This window comes from Physella acuta, unplaced genomic scaffold, assembly GCF_028476545.2.
Source record: "Physella acuta isolate Inbredline_101_S28 unplaced genomic scaffold, ASM2847654v3 ptg001175l, whole genome shotgun sequence".
Classification (NCBI taxonomy): domain Eukaryota; kingdom Metazoa; phylum Mollusca; class Gastropoda; family Physidae; genus Physella; species Physella acuta.
Genome location: NW_026732692.1, coordinates 34,571 through 52,265, shown reverse-complemented (window position 1 = coordinate 52,265; position 17,695 = coordinate 34,571). Strand labels below are relative to the sequence as shown.

The 17,695-nt window shown below is 31.5% G+C and overlaps 2 protein-coding genes across 5 annotated transcripts; one reads left to right on the top strand and one right to left on the bottom strand.

The window, feature by feature from the left end:
* Positions 1-118: 118 nt before the first annotated feature.
* On the bottom strand, positions 119-3,164 carry LOC131956777 (mitotic checkpoint protein BUB3). Its single transcript, XM_059321351.1, has 6 exons — positions 2,967-3,164; positions 2,671-2,740; positions 2,260-2,411; positions 1,831-2,014; positions 1,211-1,430; positions 119-1,021 (listed from the first exon to the last, which is right to left on the bottom strand). Exons 1-6 carry the CDS (start codon positions 3,162-3,164, stop codon positions 862-864), a joined length of 984 nt encoding a protein of 327 aa, XP_059177334.1. The 3' UTR covers positions 119-861.
* Positions 3,095-15,984, top strand: LOC131956776 (putative oxidoreductase YjmC). Of its 4 annotated transcripts, none has more exons than XM_059321349.1 (14): positions 3,095-3,229; positions 9,994-10,100; positions 11,665-11,857; positions 12,685-12,792; positions 12,912-12,992; positions 13,415-13,476; positions 13,755-13,808; positions 14,018-14,116; positions 14,368-14,433; positions 14,544-14,613; positions 14,834-14,952; positions 15,048-15,143; positions 15,257-15,367; positions 15,557-15,984. In XM_059321349.1, exons 3-14 carry the CDS (start codon positions 11,692-11,694, stop codon positions 15,602-15,604), a joined length of 1,080 nt encoding a protein of 359 aa, XP_059177332.1. In that variant the 5' UTR covers positions 3,095-3,229; positions 9,994-10,100; positions 11,665-11,691; the 3' UTR covers positions 15,605-15,984. The 4 variants fall into 4 exon arrangements, with proteins under 4 accessions (XP_059177332.1, XP_059177330.1, XP_059177333.1 ...); XM_059321347.1 differs by lacking the exon at positions 3,095-3,229 and adding an exon at positions 8,855-8,984; XM_059321350.1 differs by lacking the exon at positions 3,095-3,229 and adding an exon at positions 8,865-8,951.
* Positions 15,985-17,695: the final 1,711 nt, after the last annotated feature.

Here is a 17,695-nt window from a genome sequence, read left to right as displayed (position 1 = left end):
AGGTTATTACATGCCAGATAATGCAGTTATCAAATTGGTTAAAAATTTAATTCTTTACAGCTACTACTAGTTTTATTGGTAGCTCTGTAAAAACAAAACTCTTTGATTTCAATGTTTGTATTCTTTGTTTTATTCACTAAATGACTTCATACATAAGAAAAATGTTTTACAGTTAGTGAGACTCATGGAGACCATACTTTAACTTGGGAGGCTACTACACAACTTCGCAATGTGATAGCTGCACAAGAAAAGACAAACTTTGATCCCAATGTGTGAACATTATGATACTGTTACATTATGGTTCTTATAAAAAAAATATACTGAAATCCTGTTACATTTTAGAGTCTCTTTGCTCAGACAAACCAGTAGACCCTGTCTTGCTATTGTTTATCTGCCAGGTTAGCTGTTTAGGTCAAAGTCTAAGCACTATTGCTGACAAAAATAACAGCTTTCATGTGCCTTCACATTTCTTTATTACAGATTGCACATCATGTAAAAAAAAGTCATAAAATGGCTTGGTGACCTCTTGCCCAATGGTTATTATTGATAAAAAATATTTTTAACTCCATGAAAAGGTAGCACAACATTGATGAATGTCTATAGTTTTAAAACAAATTCCTAAATTAATTATATACAGCTGTTTTTTTTTTTTTTAAAAAAACCATTGAATAATTCTTTCAAAGTTCTAAAAATGAGTACTGAGGTTTATAATTTATCAATGTAATGGATACAAAAAGTATTTTAGAAGGACAAGTAATTTCTCCTCCAAACATTGTAATTTAACTTAATGAACATACAATCATTTTAAAAATTCAAATATTTACAGTAAAACAAACAATGTGAATTTGATTTTGCAATTAATTATGATTTGGGCTTAGTCTCTTGGTCTGTAACATTTCTAATGTAAACTGTATCAGGCGCTGGAACCTTCTCAACTTCAGATTCAAACATAAAAGAGGAGGCAATCGCCAACACACTTCCATCATGACTAAATGCCAGAGATGCAATACTTGTTGGATACCTAGTGAACGAATATAGAAACAAAGAATTTAAAATATATCATACAACTTGAGTATAAACAAAAATACACTGTGTGTACATTTTTTCATTCAAGTATTATAAAATACGGTACAAAGCAAATATAACACAAAATAATACATTTTTTTATAATCAATAGTTTTTTTACATGACTAATACATAAACTACCAACCTATGAAACTGACAAAGACGTTTTTTATTGAAGCCATCCCAAATGTTAACATATCCATCAGAACCCCCAGTGGCAAATGTGTTGTAGCCATTATGGAATGCTATTGCATTGACGGGGTAAATCAGCTCCTGACCATTTTCTTTTATTCTATGGCACTTGAAGGCATATTTCTTTTTCTGAATTTCTGGGTTGGGATCAAGATATTCAACAGCAACTCTACCTGTTTAAATAAAATAACAAGCAAAAAACTATTTTATAAATAAAATTGAAGTAAATTTATTTTAATTATACACATAAAATGTCCACTTATAATACTGTACCAATTCTAATTAAATTGATAATAAAAACACTTGTATATATTTTACATTTTTCTTTTTAGTAGTGATTCTATACAATGTAGGCTCACTGTAAAATCATTTTTGAAGCAGGTAGAATAATGGTTTATGATATCTTATTTTCCATTACTTTATAAGAATGTGTTTAAACAAATTAGATTGGAACATATAATATTAACAGGAATGAATTTACTAATTAAACTAAAATAATCACCATCAGTTTAGCTTAATTGCTTAGTATATATAAAATTTTATTTCATGTAAACAGACTACACAATTTCAAACCTTCAATTGAACTGAGAACATATCCTTGTTTATTCGGAAAGCTTCTAATACAACGAGTCTGGTATTTCAAATTTGACTCCCTCCTCTGTTGCACATATCCCATATTCCTCAGATCCCAAACGAGCACTCTTCTTCCAGCAGTACCAACAATTAGAGAATCTCCACACACTGACATTGTATAGACCTATATGAAAAATCAATTTACTAGAATTCATACCATTCACATAATTAAGAACATTTATCTAAAGAGACATTAAAAAAAAAATTAAAATCTTGTTATAGCAGAAAGTGATCAACTGATACTGAAATTTAATTTTAAAATAACTAATACAATCTTTTATAATAAAAAAAAATAGAATTACAAGATAACATAAAAATCGTGTGCCATTGAAAACATATCATTAACAAAGGAATGCTGTAAAATCATACCTTATCTGGCTGTGCAAAACTTCCCACCATATTGGGATGCCTGGGATCCCAGATTTTTACAGTAGAATCCCAACTACCAGAAATTACCAGATTGACATCAGGTGCATATTCCACACAACGAATAGGGGCATCATGATGACCAACTATTTGATCTACAAAACAAAACCATTTTTATTAAACAGTCTCGGTTGCTAATGTTACTAATTTTGATTTGAAAAATAAATTGACAATGTTTTAAAATGTACTTAATTCCATATTACAGATTGGATGAAAAATTTGACTTTGTTTTATTAAACATTATATAAAATTGTAGACATGTAAATCTTTATTTTAATTAGTGTTAAGCAAAACTAAGAATGTGAATCCCAAAAAATATGACATTTCACAGCTTTAATACTTAGGTTCTCTAACCTGTATTGGTGTTGAAATCATACATCTTCAGAGTTTTATCAATACCACCACTGAATGAATGCACAGCATCCTAAGACAAATAAGAAACATGGCATTAAGAGTGAAAACAAAATATGTATGTAACTATTGTCTAAAATCATAATCTGGTTGTTTTTATTAACTAGACAATCATTGCCTACAGACTGTTTGTGACTTCATAGTAGCTGTACCATAAAAGGAAATTATTTTTGTTTCCTAATTTAAACAAATTTTTACAAGATATCAACAGATAATTATCCTAGGAAAAAAATGCTTACATAAAAACAGCAATCCAAGACAGCAGCAGAATGAGAGTATTTAAAGCGCATGCTATCTGCCTGGACATCGTAGAGGCGTACAGTCTCATCCCAGGATGACACAAGAAGAAACTGATTAGAATTGGGTCCAAACTTCACTGAACTTATGCCATCAGATGGCATGTTACTGAGTTTGAATTCATTTAGTGATTCAGTCATGGTTCAGCCCTGAAGGATTAAATTTTGATAACAATAAAAGTGGAAACATCATCATAATCAACCAGGTATGAGTTTTCATCTCAGGCATAATCAATGTGATTTGGTAAAATTTAATTGCTTTTCTAGTACCTATATCCATGCTAGTGAACCTAATACATTTTATCAGCTAAAAAAGTAAAATGTGAATATGATCAGATATGAAGCATTCATTATGATGCCCGTCAAGTTTAAATAAAAATTGAGTAAGAATTGCTAGTAGCTAGTAGTAGTAGTGCTTAGTTTATTACTAATAAGTCTGATAAGTTAGTGGCTAGACTATGACAGTGTGTAAATTGAGTGTTTTCTGTACTTGACAGTGACAATGAGACTAGGTTATTATTAGGCCCTAGACTCAAGATCTAGGTTATATCTTTTTTTGATAATCTATCGTTTTAGGTCCGTAAAATCAGCCGAGGCTAGTAATGTGCGACAAAGTTGCTTCATTGTTAAGGCTTTAATAGAAGTAGATCCATATTGTGATATATTATTATTGTATTTGTTTCAAATTGTTGAAAACAGGTACATGAATGAAACTTTGAAACATTTTTGGGTAATCTCACAACATAGCGTCGGAAATTATCTGGTAATGTTTGTTGAGTTTCGGTAGCATTTGTTACTGTAAACCATAGTTTATTTGACCGTTGAAATAAAAATAAAGTCTAGTGCATTAAATTAATGTTTTAACTTTGATATTTAATTGACAGAAAATTAGCAACAATTAGTAAATATAAATATTATTAATAAAGTCGAGTGTAGTAATTAATGTTTTTTTAAGAAAACACAGAAAAAAAACTTTCAGAAGATTTGCGACAACTAGATTCTAGACTAGATCTGTTAGTAAAATAAGACAATTAGATTTACTCATGTTAAAGGTAGTAAGAAGAACAATAACAATGTTTAGTAGCAGCAATAATTAGCACATACACATAAAATAATTAGAAATACAAAAGAATAGGCCAAACAGTATTTAGTATTTAGGCTAAATTGCAACTAAAATAAATCCTTGCACATTTTTAAACATTATGTACTATGTAGGGCCTATTTAAAATAATATAATATGGCGGCAAATAAATTATGGTTTAGAGTATATCCGGAACGGCTCAACAGATTACGCCATGGTTTTACTGTTTTTTTACTGCTATGCAATTCCGGTATAATTAACGGCGACGCTATATCCGATATGGCAGGAAACAGATTCAACCCTCAAGCATCTACTTTTAGGGTCGATTTTCGCCAATTTTCAAAGTAACAAATATTGACATATTATATATCAATTTTGTTGCTTAACAATCGAGGAATTCAAAAATATAAAAATTAATAGCACTAGACATTTACATCACGTTCAAAATGTAGATTAACCACACTCACTCAACTGAGATTTTTTTTTACATCTAAAATAATCTAAATGTAGTGAGGTCCAAAAATCCACGAAATTCACAAAATTAACGATATAATTACACAGAAATGTCACTTAGGCATACATTTATTTGTAATTATGTCAAACTTTACAAAATATACCAGTTTATAGCTTATTTCTATAATTATTCTTGAGAAAAAAAACGACCGCCCTCCCCTTTAAAATTCTGGCTTTTAGAAACACTCTGGGGAAGAAAAAAATAACAGAGTTAAATATAGAAGGTCTATATAAAAAAACATAATTAATAAAATATGTCTATATGCCAATTTTTAATATAGTTGCAGCATTTACATGGCTAATTATAATTGTTTAGTACTTTGAACATTAATTTAAAGTTACGACTGTCTGTGGCGTCATTCAAGTGTAGTGTCAGTGTAGGTGAACAGGGTACTGTTAGGGCCTGATACGATTTCATTAGAATTGGTAATGAACAGAATGTATAATTAGAACTGGCATATAAAAACAATGTTGATAATAGATGCAGTTGTTTTAATGCTACTTATAATAGTTCAAAATGACAAACATAATTAAAACCTAAGAATCTGGAAGCGGTGACCTCATTTTACTGACACGGTTGTCAAATAGTAAGTGAATAGATCTAGATCTAGATTTAGAATCTACGTAATTTTGAAAATACGCTAGTTCTAGAAGCAAAATCACTTTTAAAAACTGAAGTTAGTGATTAGATCTATAATGAAATTGAAATCAACAACTGATATGTAAGTATCTTTTGATTTAAAAAAAAAATACGCTTAGTTCTAAGAAAAAAAATTCTATGGTGTACTCGATCCCTATCCCAAAACGTGCCAGCCATATCGCATGCGTAGTCAGCTACTCAGCTGCTTATCAAATCGATGAATTTTAAAATTATATAATAAAAGTAGGTCACCCTAAAAAAAAGAGTAAAATGGCTCCCGTTTTCACGACAGCCGTCACTCGATTCATAATTTACAGAGTTATAAAGTTCTACTTTCTTTTGGCTATAGATTTAAAGAAATATTAATTTGTTATTTCTCATGCGTTCCAACAATTGTACCTAATTTTAATAAACATTACATTAGTGAGGACTCGGTTCTTTTTAGAATTAGCCCTCGACACTATACAGACTATTGCGAAGAAACAGACTCGCGCGACTGTCGTGCGTAGGCTGGTTCAGTGGCGAAGGCTAGAACCCAATTTGCGACGGAAGATTTTTACTTTGAAATAATTACATTATCAATTAATTTCGATTTAAAACAAATGGCTTAAAGTCAAAAGTAAACTAAAATTTAAAAACTTTGTTATTCGCAGTGTACTCAAGATTCTCGTGTTTTAAAGATAAGTCTAGTTTTACTACGTGTGCGTGCATGGTGCGAATACCGATTTTCCGCGACAGAAAATCATTAAAAATATAAAAAAAAGTATCTACGGCAAAATAATAATTATATTTTACAGAATTAAATAGATTTAACTTAACTGTTATTTAAATACATGCTTCGGAGTAAAAAAATACAATTTTATATCCGTAAAAAATTAACTGAAATTCCCGCTTTCAGCGACGCCGATGTGTCGTAATTTTCGGCAGTCATTTTGTTCAAATTTAAGTAAAAAACGCATTCAAATATACTTTTTTTTACTTTCATAATTTACAGCAATCATTTCTAATGAAAAATCCATAAAAAAATAATAGTTATTTTTACAAAATATTATTTCTTACCTCATTAGTGCAGTACACGTACTTTCCAAGTAGATCCATTCCGTCTAGATTTGCATACTTCGCATCCTTCGCCGCGGCACAAAATGTCATAAAAAACGAATTCCACAAAAATGTTGCTAACGAAGCTTGTAAAAACCTTGCTCTATTTATCAGTATAAACAAAATCCCCGAACGATGTCTGGTTAGAAAGTTTATGAACGGCGAAGACCGAATATGCATTTTGCGGTACCAATCTGTTTCCTGCCATATCGTGTAGCCTAATTTTTGTAACTTACAAATCATAAAATAAATCTTCCTTAAAAAGTGAAATAATTACTAAAATTTAATGAGGCACCTTCTTTTCACATTACTAGCCTCGGCCAATTTTACGTACCTTAAGCGATAGGTTACCCTTTTTAAAATAATGAAATGAGAGAGATTGGGATGTGGACCAAAAATTATTAAATTAAAATTTCAAAGAAAAAAAATTCGCCACCGGCACCGTAGGCCCAAAAATCTTCTTACAATGATTTGAAGCTGAGTATATTATCGAAAGATTACCTACTAACTTTGTAGCTTATGAACTGTTACTGTTTTATTGACAACTAAATCAGGAAATTAAGTCTAGAAAGTTAAAACAGCTAGAAATCTATTTCATTAGGAAGTCAACAAGCCGGGATAGGAAAATAGTACGTTTGTAAATTGGAGAGTACCTTGATTTTGAACTTAAATATAAAAGAGCTTACAGTCAATTTTTATATCAACCCTTTTCGATTCCGTAATATATAAACCGGTAGTGATCTCCCCTAAACTTTCTCGAATATTTTTATATAAAATAACAGGGGATGGGAACTCGGGCTATAGACATGATTTTTAATCCATTTTAAATACTTAAAGTTTTAAAAATAGAATAAAATCTCGTAGACAAATTAATTGCACACCAAGTGAACGCAAATAAAAAAAAGCGCATAATAGTGCGCAATATTATTAGTACTTTTAAAATTTACATTAGTTTTTTGAGAAATCGGAAGTAGCGTAAATTACTACTTCCAGTCAACGGAAATTACTCAAAATTTAACAGAAGGTAGAGAATTAGATCTTTTACTTACATGTGAAATTTCATTTATCTATCTGAAATAGTACTCAAGTTATAGGCTTTTAAAAAATTCAAAGTAGGAAAAGTACCACTTCCGGTTATCGGAAATCGCTCAAAAGTTGATACGAATCTACGATTTTGATAAAATACTTATATATGAAATTTCATCAACCTAGCTGTAACGGTACTCAAGTTATCGTGTTTACACACGGACAGACACACACACGGACAGACACACACACACACAGACATACGGACAAGATTGCAAAATTATGTTTTTCCGTATCAGTGAGGTGTAAAACGTCGAGATTTGTAAAAATCTCGATTTTTTTTTTTTGCACGATTACAATACTTTCTCTATACTACGTATATACGAGAAAGTAAAAATTATTATACAGGTCATAGGCAAAAATAGGCAAGAGTAAATGTGAAAATATATGCTTAGAGCAGTGGATCTTAACCTGGGTTCGGTGAGTCAGTCTCCAGAGGTTCGGCTAAGGTCAAGACGACACTCACCCGATCGGATTTTGTCAGTGCGGACGATGGAACTATTAAGGAGAGTTCAGTGAATGTGTATGAAACTGGTGGGTTTCGGTACCTTCCAAAAAAGGTTAATATGAACCAGTTTCAGAGGGTCTTATTAAAAGTTAAAATTAAGCCTACTTCAAGGTGGCATTTTCAAAAGTGGGGTGCAGCGTTTCTTTCAAACACTGCCAACTTCCCCCCCCCCCCCCCCCCGAACGAAATGGAATTTATATAGAAAATATATACTTTTGTCAGTGTCCGCCCCCCCCCCCCCCCGAAAATTTCAAGTGCACCCCCGGAGAAAAAAAGTCTGGAAGAAACACTGGAGGTCGTACATCACCACCCCAAGGATAATAATATAGAAAAAAATATAGATCATTAATATAGAAAATAAAATATAGAACTACGCCTTCCTCCCGAAAGTTGCCACCGCTGGAGATAAAGTCGGAATACAGACTAGAATCTAGGTCTTTAGCAAGCTGATTTATTTTTAAAAAAAAATAATTTGACACATTGACCGACATCAAATTTAGGAATGGATATAAAACTATAAATACATAGGATAGAATCCACAGTCAACTATTTGGATATTCAATTAGGCCTACTGAAGTAAAAATTGTGTTAAAGGGGTAATCCCATTAATGACGTCACATTTTTGTGTCGATATTACAACTCCCCCCCCCCCCCCCTCAAAAAAAAAATTCATCACACATCATCATACCAAGTTAGATTTTGTAACTCCATTGTAACAACATTGTCATGTTGTTGTAACTCCACAGCTGAAATATTTTCTTGCTATTAATTAAAGAAATCTATCTAATATTATGCATTTTTCTCTCTGAAGAAGGGATATAATGAAGCAAGGTGGGTTTTTTTTTTATTATTTGATTTTAATTGAGTTGTCTTTCTTTTCAATAGAACAAAATTAATGTCTAGTAGTAGTAGTAGATATCCCGATAGGCCTAAGACATTTTTTAAATTCTGAGTATTTTAGTAAATTATTAAGCTGTCTACTAGATTCTACATGAGATAATGGTAGTCTTCATTACTGCTCTGCTCATTTAGCTAGTAGGGCTTATATTAAATTTTAACAATTATTAATTTATTAGGCCTTAGGCTACATTATCATTAGATCCAGTGAGTCTAGTATTGAAATGCCCTAGTCGGCAATATCCATGACTGAAGACGTGAATTGAATATGAATAAATAAGCGGGTCTCGCTGAACTAGGATCTTTTTATTTTTGTAGGCTTATTATACAGAATGGATAGTACTCTAAGTAAAATTTGACAATCTGCAATTATGGTTTAATCTAGATGTACAAACTACAAGCTGCTAGACAGTGGCGTAGGCAGGGGGGGTTAGGGGGGGTCATAACCCCCCCCCCCCATAGACCCCTCGGTATATATAAAAAGTATATATAAAAAGTGCAAATCGAAAGTTTGAGGGGGGGGGGGTGCAAATCGAAAGTTTGAGGGGGGGGTGCAAATCGAAAGTTTGATGGGGGGGGGGGTGCAAATCGAAAGTTTGTCCCCGGGTAAAAATTGGAACCCCCCCCTTGAGACGATCCTGGCTACGCCACTGCTGCTAGATCTAAATTGCATATTCATATTTTAAATATTATTTATTATTTAATTATACAGAGTAGGCATGCCCTATGCGATGCCCTAATATTATAATACTAATAGTTATAATATTAATAGGCTAAGTTTTTAATTTTATCATTAACTACACTGCCTTGTTAATTTGTAACTCTGTTAGAGTATTATTAGGTCATTAAAAAAAAAGTCAATGCATTGGCTGTGCAGTGCTGTATTCTAGGTCTGGTGTCTAATTATAGACTGGTAAGCCTACGTGTTTGTTCCATATAGAATAGAGTAGAAACTATCACAAACTTTTAATTAGTTAATTAGGCCTACGTGTTGTTTTCCTGTAATTGAATTTTAGACCAAAGCCAGTGCCCTGACTATTGCTATTTAGATCCAGTAAGTTTGAGTAAGCTAGGCATATTTTATTAATATTATGATGATCTACTGTGAACTTGTCTTAATTTTTATCATTTAACTTTCTGTTTACAGATAGATGAAAACCACCAGGGATTCAAGTAGATATAAACTATTTTAAACCATAGCCTACATGTTAAATAAGAAGGCTGAAGTGAAATAATTTGTTGAATCTGTCTAAGGTAAAGAACAGTAAGAAGTTGTTGAAAACAATATATTTAAAAATGTAGACATGTATAGTGAATGTATAGTAATTGTATAGTATTAGTACTGTATACAATATTATTTTTTCTTTTAGCTAAATACTAAATAGACAATAATAGTAATTTAATAGGGTATATATATATATATATATATATATATATATATATATATATATATATATATATATATATATATATACATATACATACATATAGGCCCTATATATATATAGGCCCTATATATATATATATATATATATATATATATATATATATATATATATATATATATATATAGGCCTATATATATATAATAGGGCCTATATGTATGTATATGTGTATATATATATATATATATATATATATATATATATATATATATATATATATATATGGGACGGAGTGGTCTAGCGGTAGAGAGCTGGACTGCTAACCCGAAAGTCTCGAGTTCGAATCCGGGTTCAAGTCATGAGACCGTCCCTGAGTCCACCCAACTCTGATGGGTACCTAACTCACGTTAGGGAAAGTAAAGGCGGCTGGGCATAGTGCTGACCACACTATCTCTTCATATGCCGAGGTCACAGAAACAAGTGAACTCTACTTCACTTGCCCCATAGACCGTCAGGTTTGAAAGGGAAACTTTTATATATATATATATATATATATATATATGTGTATATATATATATATATATATATATATATATATATATATATATATATATATATATATATATATATATATATATATATATATATATATATATATAGGCTATATATATATAGGCTATATATATATAGGCTATATATATATATAGGCCTATATATACATAATAGCAGGCATTGTAGGATACTACTCATCATCTTTTTCTGGTTGTGCCCAAAACACTTGGGACTGAAGAAGTAGTGTGTGTATAGCTCATATGTTTTAATTACCATGGTAAATGAGATAGTGTGGTAAGCACTATCCAAGCCACCTTGGTTTCTCTGAAGTGAGTATGGTATCGTTCATAGCTGGGTGGACTCAGGTATATCTTACAGACTTGAATCTACAATTTGAACTTGAGACTTTTGAGTTCACAGTCATGTGCTCTACCATCTGACCTCGTTGTCCCACAGGCTACTACTACTATATAGTATTATTATGATATAGGTCCTAACCAATATGCTACATCAGACATCACCAAACTACAGCCAGTGGCCAAATGAGGCTCGCGAGGTCCTCTCATCTCTTGTTGGAGGTGGCTGAGGAACTTTGCCCAGAAAATTCAAAACATTTTTAAAATGTAGTTTTGTGCACAATACAATTGCTTAGCGTGTTGTAGACATTGGTGAAAACATCGCAAGATTTACCATATTACACAGCAGTAAGATGGCTAAGTTGTGAGAAAGTTTTTAGCAAAGTATTTAAGTTAAGAAAGGAAATAGGTTACTTCCTGAAAAGTAAAGGCAAGCCACAGCCATTAATGTCTGATGAAGAGTGGGTATAGAAATTGCTGCTCTGTGTGTATATCTTAATTATAATCTATCAAGCTGTGTTTCAGTTGACTTCTAGAACAAGCTAGGAGAAAATGTCAAGTGATAAAGAAATCATAGTACCACTGAACAGCTTAAAGGCATTCACCATACGATGCTTGGAGAAGGTTGGAGCTAAAGCTGAGCATGCTGAAAATTTAGCGGAGCTTATTGTTGCAGCCGATCATAGAGGGCACTACAGCCATGGAATGAATCGTCTTGGTGACTGTTACATTTTTCACATTTGACTTGGGATGACTTTTGTTATTCTTTTGTTAAGTCAGAAGGTTAGGTAGACAAATGAGTTAAAATAACTGATGTCATACTCTTGTGGAAGGTGTTAGGTATATACTGATGTGTGACAAGGGAGAGGTGAGGTAAAGAAAAAGTGTGCTGTCAAACTTTAACTACTAATGTTTGAATCTAAAGTTTGCTTCAGTTTTGCATGTTTTAAAGGTTTTTTGTAAATTGTAGCAAAAAAAAAATAATTATGAATTGGCCTATACTTAAACCTGAAACTTCTCAGTTAGTATGAAAGAAGAAATCATTGTTTAAAGTAGACATAATTTTAGGAAGGATGTCTCAGTTTTTGTTATTTTATTACAAAGCTTTTAATTGGTTCACAACATCTGTTTGTTTGTGGGCTTGTGGCAAATCTTATAACTCAATTTTGACTCACTTCTAATGCAATGATTAGGTTCTAACTTTCAAGATATGTTCCACTTCGATGACAATACAAGTCTATCTATTTTTTTATGAAAGAAAACAAATTAGTTTATTTTCTTATTTTGGCTGCTATAAAGGTTGTTTATATTTGTTTTATGTAATGATTGAGATGTTTATGTAAAAATTTGTTGGAAAAAGTGTGACATTGCCTAGATTCCTACAGTTTGATTTTGAGGTTGAGTAAGGATTGTGCCCATATATTTTTACAGAATGCAACAATGGGACAGTTTTTAATCAACCACTTATACCTTATAACGTTAAGTGACATTTTAATATTTAAACAGAGTTAAAAGTAGAACATTTTTTAATTTTATGTTTTCCAGAATTCTACATGCAAGACTTAAAGAATGGCCACATTTGTGTAGACAAAGAACCAGAAGTAATTCAGCAAACTCCAGCCACAGCTCTTGTGGATGGCAACAACTGTTTAGGTATGTTACATCAAGAATAATTGTTATTCTTATTCTACTAGATTAAACATAAAGAAAGTATCAAAATATTTCTTTTAATTTACTTTAATTTACCATGATATTTTCTAATTTCAATCCAGGTCCTTCAGTTGGAAAATACTGCATTGATCTTGCTATTGAAAAAGCGAAGAATATTGGCATTGGTTGGGTATGTGCGAAAAGTATGTACAGTTTAAATTATTTATTTTAAAACTGAGACTGAGAGCGTCAATAATTTGATTAAGTCTTGATCATAGCTAAAGTCCTGACCCATAGAGTAGCTTCATAATACAGCCATGCCATAATAATTCCATGACAAAAGTCATGGAAGGGAAAAATGTCTGGGAATGTTTGGTTATGCATTCCTGTTGCCAACAAAAAGGTGAATTTCCTTACTATCCCTTGAATATACAGTAACACAAGAAGTGCATTATATTATATGTACATGTTTGCAACTGAAGACGATCCTTAGTTTTAATATTACTTATTTTTGCATCATGTATTAATAAAGCATTATACTGCAGCAATTTGATAGTCTTAATTTGAACATTTAAGCATAAAACATTAATTCCTATATCGGCTAAATATATTTTACATTTTAAAGGATCTAATCATTTTGGAATCGCTGGCTGGTACAGTATGAGAGCAATGAGCCAAGGACTTATTGTAAGTAATGGACAACATTTGTACAACATCTGTGGAATTATTGACACATTAAAAAGCTTTCAAGCGTAACCATCATTACTTAATAAAAAGCTATGCTAATTCATAATAAAATTGAAAAGCACTTATTATAAATTTTCCTATTAGGCTCATAGTTTTTTTTCTCTCTCAGTGCCACTAATAATGTTAGGATTATGATCAGGATTAGGATCATAGGTAGCAGAAATATAGCTTTGAAATGCTGGAAATAATTAAATTTAGACACATCTTTTCTCATACAGGGAATGGCTTTCTGCAACACTTCTCCTATGATGATTCCAACTAGAGCCAAAAAAGTATATCTAAAGTTAACTTATTAAACATGGAAAAAATATTAGATAAATTCAAAAAATAATGTCTATATCAATATCTAGTTTAACTTTTTAATGTACAAAAATTGAAAATAATGGTTGAATTATAATGAGATCAAGGATGTATTTCATTTTTAAAAATAAAACTTAAGAAAAGAAATTAACATTAGCATTAATTCATTCTTCAATTATAGTATACTTTGGGAACAAACCCTATCTCAGTGGCAGCTAAAGGTAATAATGGAGAAGAGTTTGTTCTTGATATGGCAACAACAAGTGTTGCCCTAGGCAAGGTAGGATCATGTGATCTGTAAATATTGCATATTTTAAATTGTAGAATAGTTTTCTTTGGGTTATTACTAAGTGAACTTTAATTTACTGATCAAACACACTCAATATAACTTGCTGGTCACCACTGCCAAAAAAGTGGTCAAAACCTTTGTTAACTTTCAATTTTTACCAATATAAGGCTTTGTTTTTTAAATTGTTTTTTTTAGAATTGGTGAGGCAAATAATGTTTTTGCATTTAATACTTTTATTTTAGGTTGAAATAAAAAAACGCTTAGGCCAAAATATTCCTATAGGATGGGCGTTGGACAGAAATGGAAAGGTAATCATTATAGTAATTAGTATTGATAGAGAACTTAACATTATGGGTTGTAATGTCTTAACATCAGGTTTTTAATTGTAAATACTCTAAGAATTTTTGTGTGTGCTTAGCCTTGTACAGATGCAGAGGAAGCTCTCTATCATGGGGGGCTTTGTCCATTGGGAGGCCTAGAAGAAACAAGTATGTATGTATTTATAATTTTATCTTAATACTTGTTTCCAATTCTTATGAAAACAATAACAAATTCATTGATATAAATTTCACAAGAATTTTTTTATCAGTTAGGCAAACTGATATTAATACCAGACAAATGCACAAGTGAATGATCTTATGTTAGGAGTTTGTTTATTGGTTTATTATCCATTGTGTTGTTAAAATTAAATTTGACACTAATCAACAGGTGGTTACAAAGGCTATGGGCTTGGAATGATGGTGGAATTATTCTGTGGTATTTTGAGTGGTTCCAATTTTGGATCTAATCTCAAAGTGTGGTCTGAGCATAGCTCAGAAGCTGATCTTGTAAGATATGTATTTAAAAAGTTTAATTAATGTTATCCATTAAAGAATTGCAAGGAAAACTTATAACAATTTTTTTTATTAAAACAATATTACAGGGACAATGCTATGTTGCTATTGATCCAAAAGCTTTTGCGCCTGGCTTTGAAGACAGATTATCCAGTTTGATTCATCAGTGTAAAGACCAAGAACCAGTAAAAATATGTTCTATTTTTTATACCATTTACAATCTTCTAATCTGAATTTTTTACATTAATTTTTCCATACAAAAGAATTTGAAGCAATACACCAGTATATTTCTTATTAGGCTGAAGGTGAATCTGAAATTTTAGTTCCTGGTGACCCAGAAAATCAGCATATTGAACTTTGCACTAAATTAGGAGGCATTCCTTATCATTCAAAACAGATTGAATTTGCAGTAAGTAATCTCTGTAATTTATGTAATATGATTCAGTTTTTAATTCTAAATAAGGAACTGGTTTAAGGCCTTCATATCAATTATGTTTTAAAAAAAAAACTGGTTTTCACAAAGAAAATTATTAATGCTGTAATAAGTAATGTAAATTAATTATAACCCCTATATACTAAACATTAAATTTCTTTTCAGGATTATATAGCAAAAACATATGACATCCAGCCGCTAGAAAGGTTATAACTTGTTTCTATGCTTAGACATTCCACAGTGGTAAATGTTACAACAATTTCATAATTACATATAGATTCTAATTGTTGAATAAATAAAAAACAAAAGATTAAACTATTTCTTGTGAAATCTTGTTATCAAATAAATAATTTAAATTATATAGAGCGTCAATACATAAATGTGCTAAAAATCTTAACACTGGATTTAGTGCATTGGAGAGCGATATAAAACAACTTCTGTGAAGATTTGTGGTCCACCATTTGTCTGAGTGGCCTTGATTTGTTTGCTACTTAACCAGATTTCTTTAATAATATGGTGTCAGGTGTAAGCTTTGTGAAATCAAATTAAAACTGCTTGTAAAAGTTGTCTAATAATAAAAACATACTTTAAATATCTAACATTGTTTCACTTACTTTTATTGTACTGTTAAACTTATCTTGCCTACCAGCTCATGTTTAAAAAAATTCTACTCATTAGACTTTGTAAAGTTTGATGCGTTTGTGGAATGATCTGTTCCACAATAAAACAGTTGTATAATATTTTCATATACATATAGATCTAGTTGATATTAAACTAGTGTTGTACCTTCTGTTTTAAAAGCACATGTGAAATAACAGAACTCCGGTAGGCCCTACAAGTCATGTATTGCTTGAAAACATTGAGAATTCAAAACTGGTTTTTAACAGTTAAAGCTGTGAAAAATAATATTATAATATAAAGTGAGATGTTCAGGGCACCACAAAAATGTCCATAATTGTGTTTATTGGGAAAAATAATTTAAAACTAATTTAAAATTCTATCTGATTACGACTGAAAACAAGACATTCTGGACAGTTTATCATCACCAGATAAAAAAAGCAGATACTTTAATTGAAGAAAATAAATGCACAATTGTTGAATCTGCCTCGTTCTCCTGGGAGGGGGAGCACTAAAAATAATTTGACGGGTTGAGAGGAGGAGCAAATATACTAGTTAAAGTATAGGACGTGCTTTTATTTTTTGGTTGGAAAGAAAGATGCATGAAAGAAACTGTTAATATCTAGATCTAGACTAATGAAAAGTAAACCTACCATATTTATTCATTAAAAGAGCTGTGTAAGGCACCCATGTTAGACTCTATGGCACTATGAAAGCAACTGGTAGGACATGTCAATTAAACTTGCCGTTTGAGTTCTATTTCTTTGAATAATAGGCTCAAATTGGTGCCGAATATTAAAGATTTTAAGTAAATCATTAATATGCATAAAATTTATGATACGATGCAATTTTGTCTGGGAACTATCTATCTATATGATAATTTACCATAAGATTATAGACAATTGCTATTTTTTAATAAAAAAACAACAACGCATGCCCTGCTTCACAAATGTTAAATACTAGGCCTATTATTATAAAGATTATTAGAACATGTATTGATATTATTATTATTAATCAAATGTGCGTGTAGATCTAGATTTAGATACATTAAATAAAGGATGCATCTATTCGGACCCGGGTCCCAATAGCCTCGGCCGCTATTGGGACCCGGGTCCTAATAGCCTCGGCCGCTATTGGGACCAGCCAATAGAATTGTTTAGATTTAGTTATACAAAAATTCTTTTAAGATGCAGAATGTATCTTTTCTGTTGTGATTTTTTTTCTTGTAATTGTAAATGATATATTATATATTGATGAGATCTTGCTTTAAATACCCGATATCATTACTGACAAATGTTTTGATGAGCGGGTATCATTAGGTCTACAACGTAATTATGTCCTATGGTATGAACTTCTATATGGCCGAGCGAATGTTGAGCGCGCATGTAAAAACGTGTTTTATTTATTTTTTCTTCTGTTAAACGTGATTTGATTTCATAGGTCTATCCGTTGTAGTACGCTTTAATAGAAGCAATATGTAACATTTGAACTCACAATGACCCCAAATTCTTTTTTCCCCTCTTGCTAGGCTGGGAGGGGGGGGGGGCTACAACGACGACTAATCTCGACAAGCGCATAGCATTGGTCTTGCTATGACGTATGCTATACGCCTACATAATTCACATCTAAACCAAAGTGAACTCGCAGTGACCATGGCTAGACCGTGTCGGTATTTTTCTTGCGCTG

Coding starts and splice junctions, on each gene's coding strand:
- LOC131956777 (XM_059321351.1), bottom strand. CDS start 3,164: ATGACTGAATCACTAAATGAATTCAAACTCAGTAACATGCCATCTGAT. Junction 2,741..2,966: donor TCTTGGATTGCTGTTTTTAT/GTAAGCATTTTT, acceptor TATTTGTCTTAG/GATGCTGTGCATTCATTCAG. Junction 1,431..1,830: donor TGTTCTCAGTTCAATTGAAG/GTTTGAAATTGT, acceptor TTATTTAAACAG/GTAGAGTTGCTGTTGAATAT.
- LOC131956776 (XM_059321349.1), top strand. CDS start 11,692: ATGTCAAGTGATAAAGAAATCATAGTACCACTGAACAGCTTAAAGGCA. Junction 13,809..14,017: donor TTCCAACTAGAGCCAAAAAA/GTATATCTAAAG, acceptor CTTCAATTATAG/TATACTTTGGGAACAAACCC. Junction 14,117..14,367: donor CAAGTGTTGCCCTAGGCAAG/GTAGGATCATGT, acceptor CTTTTATTTTAG/GTTGAAATAAAAAAACGCTT.